At 42.1% G+C, this 15,696-nt stretch overlaps 1 protein-coding gene across 3 annotated transcripts in view; it reads right to left on the bottom strand.

Annotated features, from left to right (window-relative positions):
- The window catches only part of FMN2 (formin 2), a 271,921-nt gene that overhangs the window by 225,449 nt on the left and 30,776 nt on the right, over nucleotides 1-15,696 (bottom strand). For all 3 annotated transcript variants that reach the window (XM_019500542.2, XM_059715762.1, XM_059715757.1), the window contains one exon: nucleotides 9,371-9,537. In XM_019500542.2, coding sequence (XP_019356087.2) covers nucleotides 9,371-9,537 — 167 coding nt within the window. The remainder of the gene's footprint in view (nucleotides 1-9,370; nucleotides 9,538-15,696) is intronic.

The following is a 15,696-nucleotide window of genomic DNA, read 5'->3' as shown; positions in this document are numbered from 1 at the left end:
ATGGACCCAATAAGGATTGAGAATGCAGAGACACTGAGAAGAACACTTAGAGCTAAAAAGCCAACACAAAGACTAATAGAGGCCTGTTGAAATGTGCTTTAGCTATGGGTTGAACTAAACTGCCAATGTTAGTATTATATGACGATATGTTACATGTAACGGGGGAAGATGTCTGGATATCTTTAAGTGTTATGTCTAAGTTGATGCATTGGCCCAGGGCTCGCAGGAGGGAACAGCTGATGTGTAGACAAGGTACTGCTCTCTGAATAAAAAAACCTTTATCATTCTATAAGCTTAACTCCTTGGTCTTTTGAAAACAACAATCTGTACTGGCAATATCTCTAAGTTACAAGGCAGATATCTTAATTCCATCAATTAGATGTGCAAAAACTTACTGCCTCGTCAGCTGAGAGGGGCAATTTTTGAAATGTCTATCACATGTTAAAAAAGAAAAACATAAAACAAGCTCTGAGAAAATTGCAATTAAAAAATTGTTTCTTCTTTGATAACTCAAAATTGATTTTGCATCCCTTCACAAAGTTCAGCAAGACATTACAATATTCCTATTCTATGTCAGAACAAATACAAAAGCTTTCAAAAGTATTCATGTGTACGCACACACAGAAAACATACCCTGACCCTTCTTGATTTTGGAGATTCTGAGTCTCCCATACACTAGGTACATGTTATATTTCCTTCCTGTCTGCTAAATATTACCAGTTTATCTGTTTGGATAAACTGAAAACTAAAACTTTATTCTGGAAATACTTTTGCTGTTACAGAATCACTAACTGGGCAATTTTTGTCAAGTAAAACTTATCAACATTATTAAAAGGGGGTAACGGGTGGGGGGGGGAAGCTGGAGGAAGAGATAAAGTGACTCAGATTTGTGAATAAAAAGAAAAAAGACTGCAGCACAATGGAAACACTGAAACCCTTGGAGACTGCTGATCACTGGAAAGCAAGGGAAGAGGTGGGTTCCAAGCACTTCAAGATGTTACTCGGTCCCTTTTAATTCAGTGCCCAGAACTTGTGCCCCATATACCCCATCCTAGTTACGCTACTGGCTTTATTGCTCACTCATGATCATAATATGAAGTCAGGAGTCACCAGATGGCACTGTTACATAATCTTTCCAATCTATTTTTAACGTGCAAATACTATATTGTCCTTGAAGAAATGCTCTGCTGTTGTTAATTTTGTGATAGTTTCTTTGAGCAGAAAAGGTGGCAGGAAGCGTTCATATTTCTATGCAACATACCCAACGTCTGGAAACATATTCAGTTCTTGGAGCGAAGTTGCTCTCCAGGTATTCTGGTTGAAACACCTAAAAAGGGGGGTTGCCTACATGCTGTTTGACCAGTTTTGTTCAAAGACTGATCCAAAGAGCACAAGAAAAATTATACCAAAAAAAAAAAAAAAATCCTGTTTCTCAATTTCTCTTCTAATTGTAGAATAACTTGCAAAGCCCCACTATCAGCTACTAGTTAGCAGAATGCCAAGAGCACTGTTATACTTTTAAGTATCTGTACAGTCACAACGAAGCAGAAGAGAACAGAAGAAAAGTTATTCTCATGCAGTTCTCTATTTCCGCAACCAAACAATGTATTGCTTTCTGATTTATCAGGAAGCATTCTCTCTTGGTGCACTACCAGTTTTTCTACCATAACCTAAAAAAGAGACATTTCTATCCTAACTTGGCAAACATTCCTTACATATAAATTATTACAATGAGAACAGCAGTATAGGGCCAGGTACAGTAAGAGAGGATATAAGATTATCCTTTTACTATTTCACACTTACTTTAAAATGGGAAGCTCTTTAATACATCAAGGAAACCTTACTTTGAAAACACAGTAATGGCAAAACTTGAAGGAAGCACTGTGATACAAGTTAGCAAAACTAATTCTATGACAACAGGACAGAATAACCAAGTAAAGCTGGATGCCTCAGTATGAGGCAACAGCAAATCTTAAAGTAAGGCTGAAGCTGATCTTTGAGATTTTTTTTTGTGGTAATAGTTTACCCTAAGTAGTTGCATCTGGAGCACAGTATAAATTAAACTCCCTAAAAAAACCCCAAAAAACAAAAAAAAGAAAGTTTCTTAATTCATTTGTAATGGATGCACACAGTGTACTCAGGGAAACTTTCCAGACTTTGGGTATGTACATAATGTTCTCAGGACCCAATCTATGACCATGAAGATTACTTGAAGCCACGTGACCATAGATCAGGTCCTGTTCCCATAAATATTCACCAGTGCTGGGAACGTGAACTAAGCAAGTCATGGTAGGATGGAATGGGAGTTAGTTTGGGGGAGGGCCTAGCAGGTCCTTGGTCAGGGACTGGCAAATCTGCCTAGGTAGTTAATGGGTCTACAGGGGGAGGTTATCTGTCTGAGGTTGAAGAGGCCTTGGGTCTGGGTTTTATCAGCCCTGTAGCTGTGTCCTGAATATGTACAGATGTTTGATAGATTGGGAAACCCCATTATCACTTAGTTCACTTCCTCAGGTGAATTAAAATGGCCCATGTGAATTAATTTAGTTTACCTCCTCAGGGGAACTAAGTTAGATCACATAGGCCATTTTTTGCCTGATCTAATCTCCCTGAACATCTGTGTAGATTGGCACTTAAATCAACCTAGTTAGGTCAGTCTAAATGAACATCTGTACATACCCTTTGTCTTCTTCAAAAACTCCAATATAAGGAACTTTAACAAAACAAAAAAATAATATACAAAATCGCTCAAACAATTAGATGAAAACTCAAAATTATTTGAACTATAATATCTGTCTTATGGACAAAGAATAAATGACTGTTCATGGTGGATTCTAAAAAAAAAGAAAGAAACCAGACCATTGGGAAGAACTCATGCATGCTTCATTTTATATAGTCTGAATTAGCCAGCCTGCCATAGGTAGAGTAAAATTAAGAACTTGAAATTTACTTACTAAGAATAGTACATCTACAAGATGGTATTTACATTCTCCATCCTTCCCCCTCCTCCCCCCACTCTGTCCCATGTCCCCGCTGTCATGGCAGTGCTCCATCGCACCGTCTCCTGTTCTAATGCTCTTGGAGCACTCTGATTGGTTGTTTCAGTCAGCCAATCAGACTGCAAATAAAGGAAAACAGACAGACAGACGGACATAGGCAGGCAGACAGATGCTTTTATAATATTAGAATAACAACTGATACAAAGAAAGGATAACATCCCTCTAACAAGTTGTCACACTTGCACTTCACAACCTTATTCATTTCATTTTTATGATAAACATTTTATTGACTATATATTAGATTTAAATATCTGAATTGCCTAAAGCATTTGAATTCTGAAGACAACTTCCCCCACCCTTGCTGCAGCACCCCTTATATCTGACTCCAAATTTGGTCTAGCCAAAAAAGTAAGGATCAGCTGTAATATCTTGCTTAACCATTGCTTATTTTCTCAAGCACAATTAGAAAAGAACAGGAAAACTTAGGAAGCAGCTGTATAAATTTTAGAATAAAAGGAACTGAAGTTGTGAAGTGCTGGAAAACTGAGATGTCATTCCTTGTTACTTTGTCATTCAAGATAGATCAAACTGTGGTTACACAGCATATTATCATGCAGAGATTTAATTAAAGAAAATAAAAGGAGAGAGTCAATTCAAAAAAGAAGAATAAGAAACATAGCTCAGCCACTACACTCCCTTCCCTTCCAGGCCTTTTCCCTATATTTAAAAGGAAAAAAATGTTTCTCCTGTATTTAATGCTATATTCAAAAAATAAAATTGAGAAAGGATGAAGTGGATTACCTAACTCTATGGTAGATACAAAAGAGCTTAGTATATACAAATACACTGTGAAAATACATCAAACAAAAGAAGTGAGGGAAAAAAAAACAAAACACACTCAGAGAATATTTTCTCTAACTACCTTTAGCAACCTTCACCCCTTGAAGCTGCAAAGGATAGATTCAAAATACCCCTTCAGAAGTGTCATTTTATGTCTCTTCTGACTTATATCCCTTATAACTTCCAGAGTGTCTACAGTTGTCCATTATAAAACTTTTCAAAAGAATAATCCTGGCACATGTCCAGGAAGGGCCAGCAGGGGAGGTTATGCTCAGGGGCAACCAGCATGGGTTCATTAGGGGCAGGTCTTGTCAATCCAACCTGGTGGCCTTCTATGACCAGGTCACCAAGTCCTTGGATGCAGGTGTCGCAGTGGATATAGTCTTTCTGGACTTCAGGAAGGCCTTTGACATGGTCTCTCACCCCATTCTCAGGAAGAAACTAAAGACAGTGGTGTTAATACCTACACAGTCAGATGGGTCACTAACTGGCTGGAGGGCCGCAGCCAGAGGGAGGTGGTGGACGGGTCTTAATCAACCTGGAGGGATGTGGGTAGTGGGGTTCCCCAGGGCTCAGTCCTCATGCCCGCGCTGTTCAACATCTTCATCAGTGACTTGGGCGAGGGGGTAAAAAGCACCCTGTTCAAATTTGCAGATGACACCAAGATGTGGGGTGAAGTAGGTACACTAGCAGGAAGGAACAGGCTGCAAGTGGATCTAGACAGGTTACAGGGGTGGGCCGATGAGAACAGGATGAGGTTCAACACTGACAAGTGCAGGGTAATGCACTTGGGGAGGAAGAAACAGCGGCACACCTACAGGCTGGGTAACACCCTTCTCGCCAGCGTCGAGACAGAAAAGGATCTTGGAGTCATCATTCATGCCATAAGGAACATGGGTCGACAAAGTGGGGACGTGGTCAGGAAGGCCAACCATACCTTGTCGAGCATCCACAGGTGCATCTCAAGCAGGTCCAAGGAGGTGATCCTCCCCATCTATGCGACACTGGTCAGGCCGCAGCTGGAGTACTGTGTCCAGTTCTGGGCACCGCATTTCAGGAGGGATGTGGCCAATATGGAAACAGCCCAAAGGAGGGCCACCCACATGATCAGGGGTCAGCAGGGCAGGCCCTATGAGGAGAGGCTGAGGGACCTGAACCTGTTCAGCCTCCAAAAGAGAAGGTTGAGAGGGGATCTAGTGGCAGTCTACAAACTAATCAAGGGGGACCAGCAGGCATTGGAAGAGTCCCTCTTCCCCCGAGCAATCCTGGGAGTTACAAGAAACAACAGACACAAGATAGCAGAGGGTAGTTTCAGGCTAGACATTAGGAAGCGCTATTTCACTGTCAGGCTGGCTAGGACCTGGAACCAACTTCCAAAAGAAGTGGTTCTGGCTCCTACCCTGGGGATCTTTAAAAGAAGGCTGGATGAACATGTGGCTGGGGTCATTTGACCCCAGTACTCTTTCCTGCCACGGCAGGGGGTCGGACTAGATGATCTCCTCAGGTCCCTTCTGACCCTACCAACTATGAAACTATAAAACTTAAATGCCAGTGGGAAACACCTATATAAATTAAATGTCTTATTCTGGAGGCCAGATCTGTTGGCCTATGCCAGAAGCGGGCAATTATTTTTGGTGGAAGGCTACTTAATGAGTTTTGGTGAATTGTCGAGGTCCGCATGAGTAGTCCCACCCCTTGACAGTTGCCTCGTCCCCTTTTCACCATCTTGAGCCTGGAAGTTCCACCCTCTAACCCCTGACCTTTGCCACTGGAAGTCCTTCCCCTTGCCCCCCAGAAATACTTCTTTTGGGAGAGGGGGTTGCCATCTTGGAACCAGAAATAAAAAACCCAAATCATACACTAAGAGTCAAACAACTACTAGAACATAATATAATTTTATTACAAAAAAACATTTTTGTCATGATTTGTGTTTGTGTAGTGTAAATAGAAGTGATAGCATAATAACTCAAAAATAAATTCTTAGTTTTGTATAATGTATGCGTGGTGTGTGGGGGGTATGTGTGTACAGTATATGTGATCTGTGTGTATGATGGATGTGTATGGTGAAGTGTGGAAGGGATGTGAGGGGGTGTGGCTCTGTGTGGGGGGCATAAGGTATGTTGGGGGTGCATATGTGGGGGGGTGGAGGCAGGGTGTAGGCGTGAGGGAGGTTGGGGGGGGTGTGGTGATCCCTCCACACTCCTCCCATGGTGCAGCAGTAGGCAGGGCACTCAGGGTACAGGTGCCCAGTGGGGCACAGTTCTGGCCAGTGCTGGACATCACAGTGAGGGGAACAGCCTCAGAACAGCTGCCTGTATCACCGGCACTCCCTGCCACTCATGAGCATTCCCTGGACTAACACAGCAGGGAGGGAAGCCCCACATGCTGGAGCCAGGTGCCTTCCGTGCTGGGGCTGCCCAGCAGAAGAGAGAAGCCTCAGGTGTTGGAGCTGGCTGCCTTCCCTGCAGGGGTTGTGCTGCACAGGAGGGAAGTTGCAGGCAGGGAAGGCAGATAGAAACTTCAGGCTCTGGAGCTATCTGGTGCTGCACAGCCCTGGCAGGGAAGACACTTTATCAAATTAACCTTCTGCAGTGAAGTGTGGGTTCAACTAGTCTTTAATTTATTTCTTCACAGGCACTAAAAAACATTAGAGGAATGATGCTCCAAGTAGATCAAATGGTGTGGGACAAAAGGAAGGAAATGTTCAAATCTAGTTCAATTACAGTAATTTTACTTTTGTACTTTTACTAACTGAACCTGCGCTTCGCTGAGGAAGATTAATTTGATATTTTTTATTGTTTATAAACTTTTGTCAAAATCATTAGGGCTGTGCGCCAGGCACTGATTTGATTTGGAGGAGACTTGGCCCAATTTGGCGACTGACTCTCTGAATCTGAATTGAATTGGGAGAGCAATAAAAAGGTTCAAGTCAATTTGGAAAAGATTTGGAGAGCTTCGGAGATTTGAACAGTCCCTACTTGCTGCTGCAGGGAGCTGGACCTGGGCTCCATGCCAGTAAGTGGGGGGGGGGGCTGGAGGAGAGGGGAATCCATGGGGGGACCCCCACCAGGCCCCATCCCCTGCCTGCTCCCCCAGCCACCTTGAGCGCCCCCCAACTCCTGCCAACTCTCCCAGCTCCATCATTGGCTGCCCTACCTGGCCCCAGGGTTCCAGCGCTTAGAAGAAAAAAAAAAAAAAAGCCCCGTACTCACTGGATGCTTCAGGGACCATCAGGGCTTCTGGGGGCTTGTGGCAGAGCCTGCCACGCAGCACAGGGCAGTGGGGGACAGCAAGAATTGCACCCCCCCCCCACCTAGCAGGAGTCAGCGACTGCAGGGCTTTTTTTTTTTTTTCTTTCTTTTTTTTAAAGATCCAGGATGCTGGAGCTGGGTGGGGGACACAGCCTGTTTGAGGGTCTTCCCTGCCAGGGCTGCACAGCACCAGAAAGATAGCTCGGGGGCTATCTGCCTTCCTTGCCTGCAGCTTTCCACCTGTGTAGCATAGGCCCTGTAAGGACAGCCAGCTCCAGCACCTGAGGCTTCTCTCTGGTGCTCTGCAGCCCCGGCAGCAAAGACACCTGGCTGCAGCACACGGGGCTTCCCTCCCTGGTGTGCAAGTGCAGAGAATGCACAAGAGAGCAATGATACAGGCAGCTACTCTGAGGCTATGACCCTTGCTACATTATGTGGCACTGGCCAGAGCTGCGCTCCACTGGGCACCTGCACCCTGAGCACCCCACCTTCTGCAGCACCATGGGAGGAGTGTGGAGGGGTCCCCATACCCCCCCAACCTCCCTCACACCTGCTCCCACAATCCACATATACACATCTCCCCAACACACCCTGTGCCCCCACACACAGACACTCCCCTCACAACCCCCCCACACACTTCCACACTTCACCATACACACATCACTTATACCACAAACACATACCCCCCACACACACCGATACTACACATACCCCACATGCACACCATATACAAAACTAAGAATTTATTTTTGAATTATGTAAATCACCTCTATATACACTACATAAAAACTAATCATGACAAAAATATTTTTGTAATAAAATTAAAATGTTATAGTAGTTGCTTGACTTTTAGTGTATGATGATTTTTTTTTCTGGTTCCAAGATGACAACTCCCACTCCCAAAAGGAGTATTTCTGGGGGGTAAGGGGAAGGGCTTCTGGTGACAAAAGTCAGGGTCTAGGGGGTGGGACTTCTAGTCCCAAAATGGTGAGAAGGGGGTGTGGCTCGTGTCAAGGAGTGGGACTACCATGCAGACCTTGACAGCTCACCAAAACTCATTAAGCAGCCCTCCACCCAAAATAATTGCCTGTCCCTGGCCTAGGCCAACATTTCTGGCCTCTGGAATGAAAGATTTAATTTATATAAATAATTGTCAAATCACTGCTTAGAGAAAGCATTTAGTTTGAGACAAATTCTTAAAGTTCCCTCCCAACCATACTAGGCGTCCTTGGGCAAGTTATACAACTACTGTAGTCCCCTTAAGTATAAGAGATTGAATTTAAGCATTTCACAAAGGTATTGTTAGGATTAATTAATATTAATACACAGAGATGCATTACCTTGATCCAAGGAAGCTAAAACAAGGGTAATTCAAGGTTTGGGCTCTTCAGGACAGATAAATGGTGTGGGGCTGGTCTGTAGGCTGGACAAGGGCCTGTGCCAACCCCATCCAAACCATGGACTCCAAACATATGGCTCCAAGGCCCTGTACACCCAATCTACCGTGCAACACTGTAACCCATGATACTCCCCGCCATGGGCCAGATGACACAGCATTGGGGGCCAAGCATCCCTGAGCCAGAATAAAGACACATGCTAACCATAACGCTATGTGATAAAGCTCATACCTACATTGAATAACTAAGAAGTAGGTGTGCTGTATAAGACTACAACATTATTAAAATAATGGTAGCAGGTAAACTGTTACCTTACTACTTCTCCATAATCTAAACAAGTGGAACAGTTATAATGCTCAGGTAAAGTGCTATATGGCTGCAGGCAGATCATAGATGTAGATGACAAAGTAGTTAAAATGTCAACAACATTTTCTATTCTACTGTGAGTAGGGATTGGAAGTTTCAGGAAAAGGGAAAACAATCAGACAAGAAGACCTAAAATAGACATCCCATTCATGCTGTGTGGAGTTTCAGGCCTGGCTGCAATGTTTAGCAACCCACTAAAAATGAAGAGTTATACTACAAAATGGTAAAAAGACTGCCAGTACAGAATGCCATTGGGGCAAAACTTGTCATATGCCATCAAACATTAAGGGAAAGAGAATGCAACTATTTCTATCTTATTTTGTATTTTAAAATCTAGATTTATCCCATCATCAAATTATACCAACCTGTTGTCCAAGGTTTAATTACCAACAATTATTACCACAAGGTAACTTTAATTATTCAAGGAAAGTACTGGTTTCTAAGCACATTTTAATGAATCATAAGCCACTGATAATTACAATTCTTAAGGAAGACTAATATTTTTTTTTCTGTAACTTACATCAAATGTTGGTGTGCTTTGCTGTGCATTCTGATTACATGGCTCTCTGAAACAGTCGCTGAAGGGAAGCAGTAGACCCATTGCAATAATCCGAGAACATAGCTTCTCTGCTTCTTCCTGTGGTGCATTCTCCTGCTGGCTGAACAGCTTTTCCAACAGAGTTCGTCCTGCCAAGTTAATATAATAGATCATCAATAACCTGTAACTATGTAGAATTCATAAAAAATAAAAATAAAAAAAAATAAATAAAAGCTTAAGGAATCCTTTCTAATGCATTAAAAAATCTCCACAGCATAATACTGTGAACATCAGGTTACCAGTATACTATAAAATTCAGCTGAAAACCACCTCCCATAGCATACTCTTTTGTGTGATGGTTAAGAATAATTTGCACTGAAGTTGCATTTTTACTAGTTTGGGATTTCAGAAGGAAAAATTATAATAGTTGATTCAAGTGACCTAACAGCTTTACTGTACAGATAAAAATATTGAGGTGCCATTCTAAAATCTGTTTCCCAATATGAGGCCCACAAACAAATCATTTAGACTCAGCCACTTAGCTTTACCACAGGCTTTCCAAGGCCAAGTGTATACTGAATCATCTTCCAATTGGGGAAAGTGAGTTACTATCCAAAGGTGAAGCAACTTAAAGTTAGGACCATGTTGCATGTCACACTTAATGTGTTAATATAACTGTTAACTGCACTTAAAATGTGAGCAGCCATGCATTCAAGCAACAAAACAGGTGCTAAGTGCAATTATATTGTAGCAAAGTTTCATGGTAGTTATCTCCAGGTCATATTAAATAACACATGTTCATTTATCATCTAATAGCTCCATAGAAATAATAAGATTCAAGATTCTGGTGCAGTGTGGGGGCTGGCAACAGGACTGTAACACTCCTCCTGTCCCCACACCCCCACCCCAGTTCAATTCCTCATACCCTCCTTCACCCACTGCCAGCAGCAGAGACCCAGGTTGCCCCCGTGTGCCAGGGCAAGGGCTTCTTAGGTAGGTAATGCAAACTCCAGCCCTGTCTGAAGCAGGCTGAGATTGTAGTAAGCATTACTGTGCCATATTTGAAGTTAGAATGCATTCTAAGCAGTCACATAGTAATGCTTACTACAGTCTAAATAAAAACACGTGCCAAGTGTCCTTGAGACAAGACACTTGCACAGTAAACAATTTTAGAGTCAAGAATGGTCTGGTCTCAAACTCCTCTGCTCTCAAAGTCCTAGCTTCAGCCTTTACTATCAAGAGGACCACACAAAAAGCCCATTATGATCTTTCATTAAGAGGTGCTCCATTTCTTCCTCTCCATTTGGCACCAGTGAGGTCCCATCTAGAGTACTGTGTCTAGCTTTGGATCCCCCTTACAGAAAGGATATGGACAAATTGGAGACAGCTCAGTGGAGGGCAACAGAAATGGTTAGGGGGCTGGAGCGCATGACTTCTGAGAAGAGGCTGAGGGATCTGGGCTTATTTAGTCTGCAGAAAAGAAACTGAGCGGGGATTTAACAGCAGCGTTTAGCTCCATTCTCTTGGGAACCGCCCTTCAGGTAGTTAGACTTCTCTGTGGTGGCAGATGACAGAACAAGGAGCAAAGATATCAATTTGCTGCAAGGGAAGTTTAGGTTAGATATTAGGAAAAACTCTCTCACACTGGAACAGGTTACCCAGAAAGGTTCTGGACTCTCCATCCTTGGAGGTTATTAAGACCTGGCTAGACAAAGCCTCAGCTGGGATGATCTAGCTGGGGATGGTTGTGCTTTGAGCAGGGGCTCAGACTCAATGACCTCCTGAGTTCCCTTCCTACCCTCATTTTTTATGATTCTATGACTTCTGGGGAGAAAGTCTCATGCCATTAAAAAAATAAAATCTAGGAATTACTCCAATTTAAGAACAGCATTAAGGGAATTCTATAGTACCATAGTGTTGCATATCATAACAAAGCAACTTAATAACAAACACATGCATTCAACAAATTTTCCAAAGCCTGCATTGTAGGACTCCTGAAATGTGGAGGTTTTCCAGTGTTACAAGCAGCACATGACCCTAATTCATATATTACCTTAATCTCAGGTGGCATAAGTCTATTGCATTTAAAATTATTTTTATTTAAATTGCATTTCAAGATGTTAGTCTTTATTCTACAGGGCTTAAGGACTGAAAACTTTTAAAAGCCATTTCTGTATAGAGACCCAATTTTAGATTTTTTGTCTTTCTTAATAACACAGCATAGCCCAGTGGATCAAGTACTGACCAGCAAGAAAGTTTGCCTTTATTATACCTTATACAACCATTTTGATTTCTGAAAAAATGACGTAACATCTTATAGGTCACATAACCAAAGCAGAGAGAAGAGAGACAAGATATCACTTCTTCCATGACTTTTAAATCCTTTTGCCTCTAGATCAATACAGCTACAACGTAGATACCTGACACATGGAAGATATCAAATTTTAGCCATTTTTTAAATGAAAAGTTCATACTTTTACAAGTAGGAAGCATTTTATCATCTGAGTTGCTAGCACCAGACTTCTGCTATTGTTTGTGTAAATTTGCATCTCTCGGAGCACAGAAACACAGATACCTCACCACAAAAGAAACTCCTGCCCAGAAGAGATTTCCATCTTTCCACTCTTCTGTGAAATATGAAGCATCATAACCTGAAGGAAATATGCCTCTACATCTAGCTTGCCAACTTTGAGGTAAAAACTATTTCAACTTTTCTCTGTGCCTAACTTGGACAAAATGAACTATTCCAAACAGGAGACTTTACTATATCTTCAGCTCTCCTGTGAAATATGAATTTTCATCTTTACCTAGGAGAACTCTTACAAACTCTGCTCTCTCCTATGCCTGATGAAGGGTGAGTGTGCCTAAAAGCATAAAGATAAATACAATAATTTGTTTGCAAATATCTAGTTGGTCTAATAAAAGATATCACACCTCTTCTATGAGTTTTGATTCCCATAAGAAAAGATACAAACACAAAATGTCTTCTTCTTTGAATTGTTTCCTCATATGTAGCTTATGGTATACTGCAGGAGTGGGCAATTATTTAGGCTGGCAGGCCACTTAATCAGTTTTGGAGAGCTGTTGAGGGCCACACACACAAAATCTTTTAGAAGATATCATTTTAACAAGTTATAAATAAAAACAAATCATATCCTAAAAAAAACACAAACATCTACTATAAAATATTTTAACTTTATTTTTAAAAATAATTTTTGTCCTGATTGATGTGTTTTTGAATAGAATATATAGAAGCAATTGCATAATAGCTCAAAATAGTCTAACTCTTATATATTGTTAGTGTTGGGGTTTGTGAAGGGAAGAACGGTATTGTACATATGTATGAGGGGGAGGGGGAGGCTGCCCACATACTAGGTCCCAGGAACCGGTCAGGGATGCAGGGAAGGAGGGAAGGATAGGGGTGAGGGGGCTGGGAGGCAGGGGGCACTTACAGAAGAGCTCACATGGGTGGTGCAATACAGCTGCAAGTGTGGTCCACTCTCACCCCCTATCTGGCCCATGGTTACTCCCATAACACTCCACATTGGGCCAAGCTCCACCAGCCCCTTCCTGGTACAGCCCACACCTGCAGATGGCACCACCCTGACCTCAGCCCCAGGCAGTGTACAGCTTCTCGTTGGTGCATCTGGCCACCCACGGACAACCGCTCATCTCGCTGGAGGGCCAAGTGGGTGGAAGACAGTTGGGAACTGAAGCTGGAGCCCCACACACTAGGACAACAGCAGCCCAGCTGCAGCTTCCCCCCTGCATGGCTGGACATGTTGCACCCCGTATGAACCCCCATGGATGTCATTGCCTCCCTGTGCTACCTACTGCCCAGAGCAGAGCAGCAGGGGCAGGAGGAGGAGCCACTGGAGGTAGGAGGAGCTGAGCAGTACTTGGGTGGCTGCAGCAGCAGCACTGTGTGCTTTGGCTGGGGCTGTCAGCAGGGGCAGGTTGAGGGCAGCTAGGAGTATGGTGTGAGTTGTCTCAGGTGGGATCACATGGAGCTTGGCCCCAGGTTGAGGGCAGCTAGGAGCATGGTGTGAGCCGTCTCAGGTGGGATCACATGGAGCTTGGCCCCAGGCTGAGGGCAGCTAGGAGCATGGTGTGAGATGTCTCAGGTGGGATCACATGGAGCTTGGCCCCATGTAGAGTGTCACTGGGGCAGCCATGGACCACATACAATCAGTTGGTGGGCCAGATCCAGCCTGTGGGCTGTACTTTGCCCATGTGTGCTCTACTGTAACCCCCATATCTTTCTCCATAGTAAGGCAACCTAGCCAATCATTCCCCAGTCTGCATTTGTGCTTACAAATAGTTCTGTCCCAAGTGCAAGACTTGGCACTTGTCCTTGTTGAATCACATCTCTTTGATTTTGGACCATTTCCCCAGTCTACCCAGGTCATTCTGGATTTTTGCCCTACCTCCAACATCTCTGCAACGCTATCCAACTTGGTATCATCCAGAAATTCCCTGAGTGTGAATTCACTAAGCAGGTACTCAATCTCATCCTCCAAATCATTAAGATGTTAAATAATATTGGGGTCAGGACAGAATCCTGGAAAACCCCACTTGACACTCTCTCACAAGTAAACAGTGAGTCCCTAATGACTACTCATTGAGCACAGTGATCCAAACAATCATGTCCACTTTACAGTAAGTCTTAAAATGGTCTTAAAAATAAAATTGCAACAAGGGAAATTCAGTTTGGATACTGGGAAGAACTCTCTCACTATGAAGGCTGTTAGGCACTAAAACAGAGTTATGGAAAGGTGCCAAACTGGTAACTTTATAGATAAATTCACAGACAATACAAGCTTTTTCATATTAGATCAAAGTTCTGAGTACAACCAGTGATTTTGGGGGTCCAACTTGAAACCATGATAAACTACATCAAGTTCTGGAAACCAGTCCCCTTTAAGGTGTTAAATCTGAACTTTAAACTTAGATTTTATATATCTAAGATGCATAAAACTAAGTATATACCCTACATCACCATTTTAAGAAGTTGTAAACTACACTTTAAACCAAACAAAAAGATCCTTTACAGGGGTAAATTTGCTGGTCCGTAAAATGGCACCTGCTTTGCTAGTCTTACCTTGAATGTCTTGGGAATAGAATACCATACTTAACTAAAATCTTAGAACATCTATACGCATGCTCTGAAAGATGCTCTAATTAAAGTGCCTGTAGTGTCGCATCTATTCAGCTACCTTTACTTCAAAATGGTGGTGGGGGCACTTTAAGTAAAGCATGTTCAATGAACTTTAGTTAAAGAGCCCCCGCCACCATTTTGAAATGGGGGCACTCTGAATACACATGATGCGAAGGCTGCTAGAGTATACTGATTAGCACACTCCAGCAGACTTGACTAATCAACTTGGATCCAGTGTGTGCTAATTAGCACGTGTCAGAACAGAGCACCATTACAAGTATAGATGCATTTAGTTGCCATTTACTCAGTTGTTTTATTTATTTATTTTATATATATAAAACCATGAAATCTGGTTTAATGATCAGATAAGAGATTTGAAAAAAAGATAAATACATTTATCTACATATACATACACACACAGACACACCATCACATATATACAAACACACATACATATATAGATATATAAATATATGTAAATTATTTATTGATTTTTCAGATCTCTTATCTGATCATTAAACTAAAATTTACAGTTTAATAGGCACCATTCCTTAAATATAGGGAAGCTTTCTAATGATCAAATTAAAATTGCATTATGCATTTCTCTTGCCATGGTATCTGTACTTGACATATTCTGTCCAATCTGCCATGAATCTAAATACATTTTCAATAGCAGTTATCACCATAAGGAACATAACATCTTCAAATTAAGACATCTTTATCTAAAAATAGGTGGGGGGGGGAAGGAGGGGGAGAGATTTGTTTGGCTTCATCTTTTCAGCAAATTTAAGGACAGTTTAGAACTACTTCAAAATTGATCTCTTGGCTCAAGATACTAATAAGGATTACCAACATGATTGTAATCATACTTGGACAAATCTCTGCTCTAATAATACCTATGTCATTTGGAATTACTGCACATGCAAATTAAGTCAAATACACATTCTAGCAATTAAGAGTGTGTCTTAACAAGTGAAAGCTTAAATGATGTTTAATTTTCAATGCATGCAGAAATAGTTTCATGCTGAACAAATGCTATATTAACACTTAATGGGGCATACGTTTAAAAAGAATTACTGGGCTAAATATTTATGTAAGATGTTAACCTGTTTAAGGTTTCTGTGTATGAATTACCTAGTGTTAAAGAAAC

Source organism: Alligator mississippiensis, chromosome 1 (assembly GCF_030867095.1).
Source record: "Alligator mississippiensis isolate rAllMis1 chromosome 1, rAllMis1, whole genome shotgun sequence".
NCBI lineage: Eukaryota > Metazoa > Chordata > Crocodylia > Alligatoridae > Alligator > Alligator mississippiensis.
The sequence above is the reverse complement of the archived record's forward strand: the minus strand, read 5'-3'. Positions and strand labels throughout refer to the sequence as shown.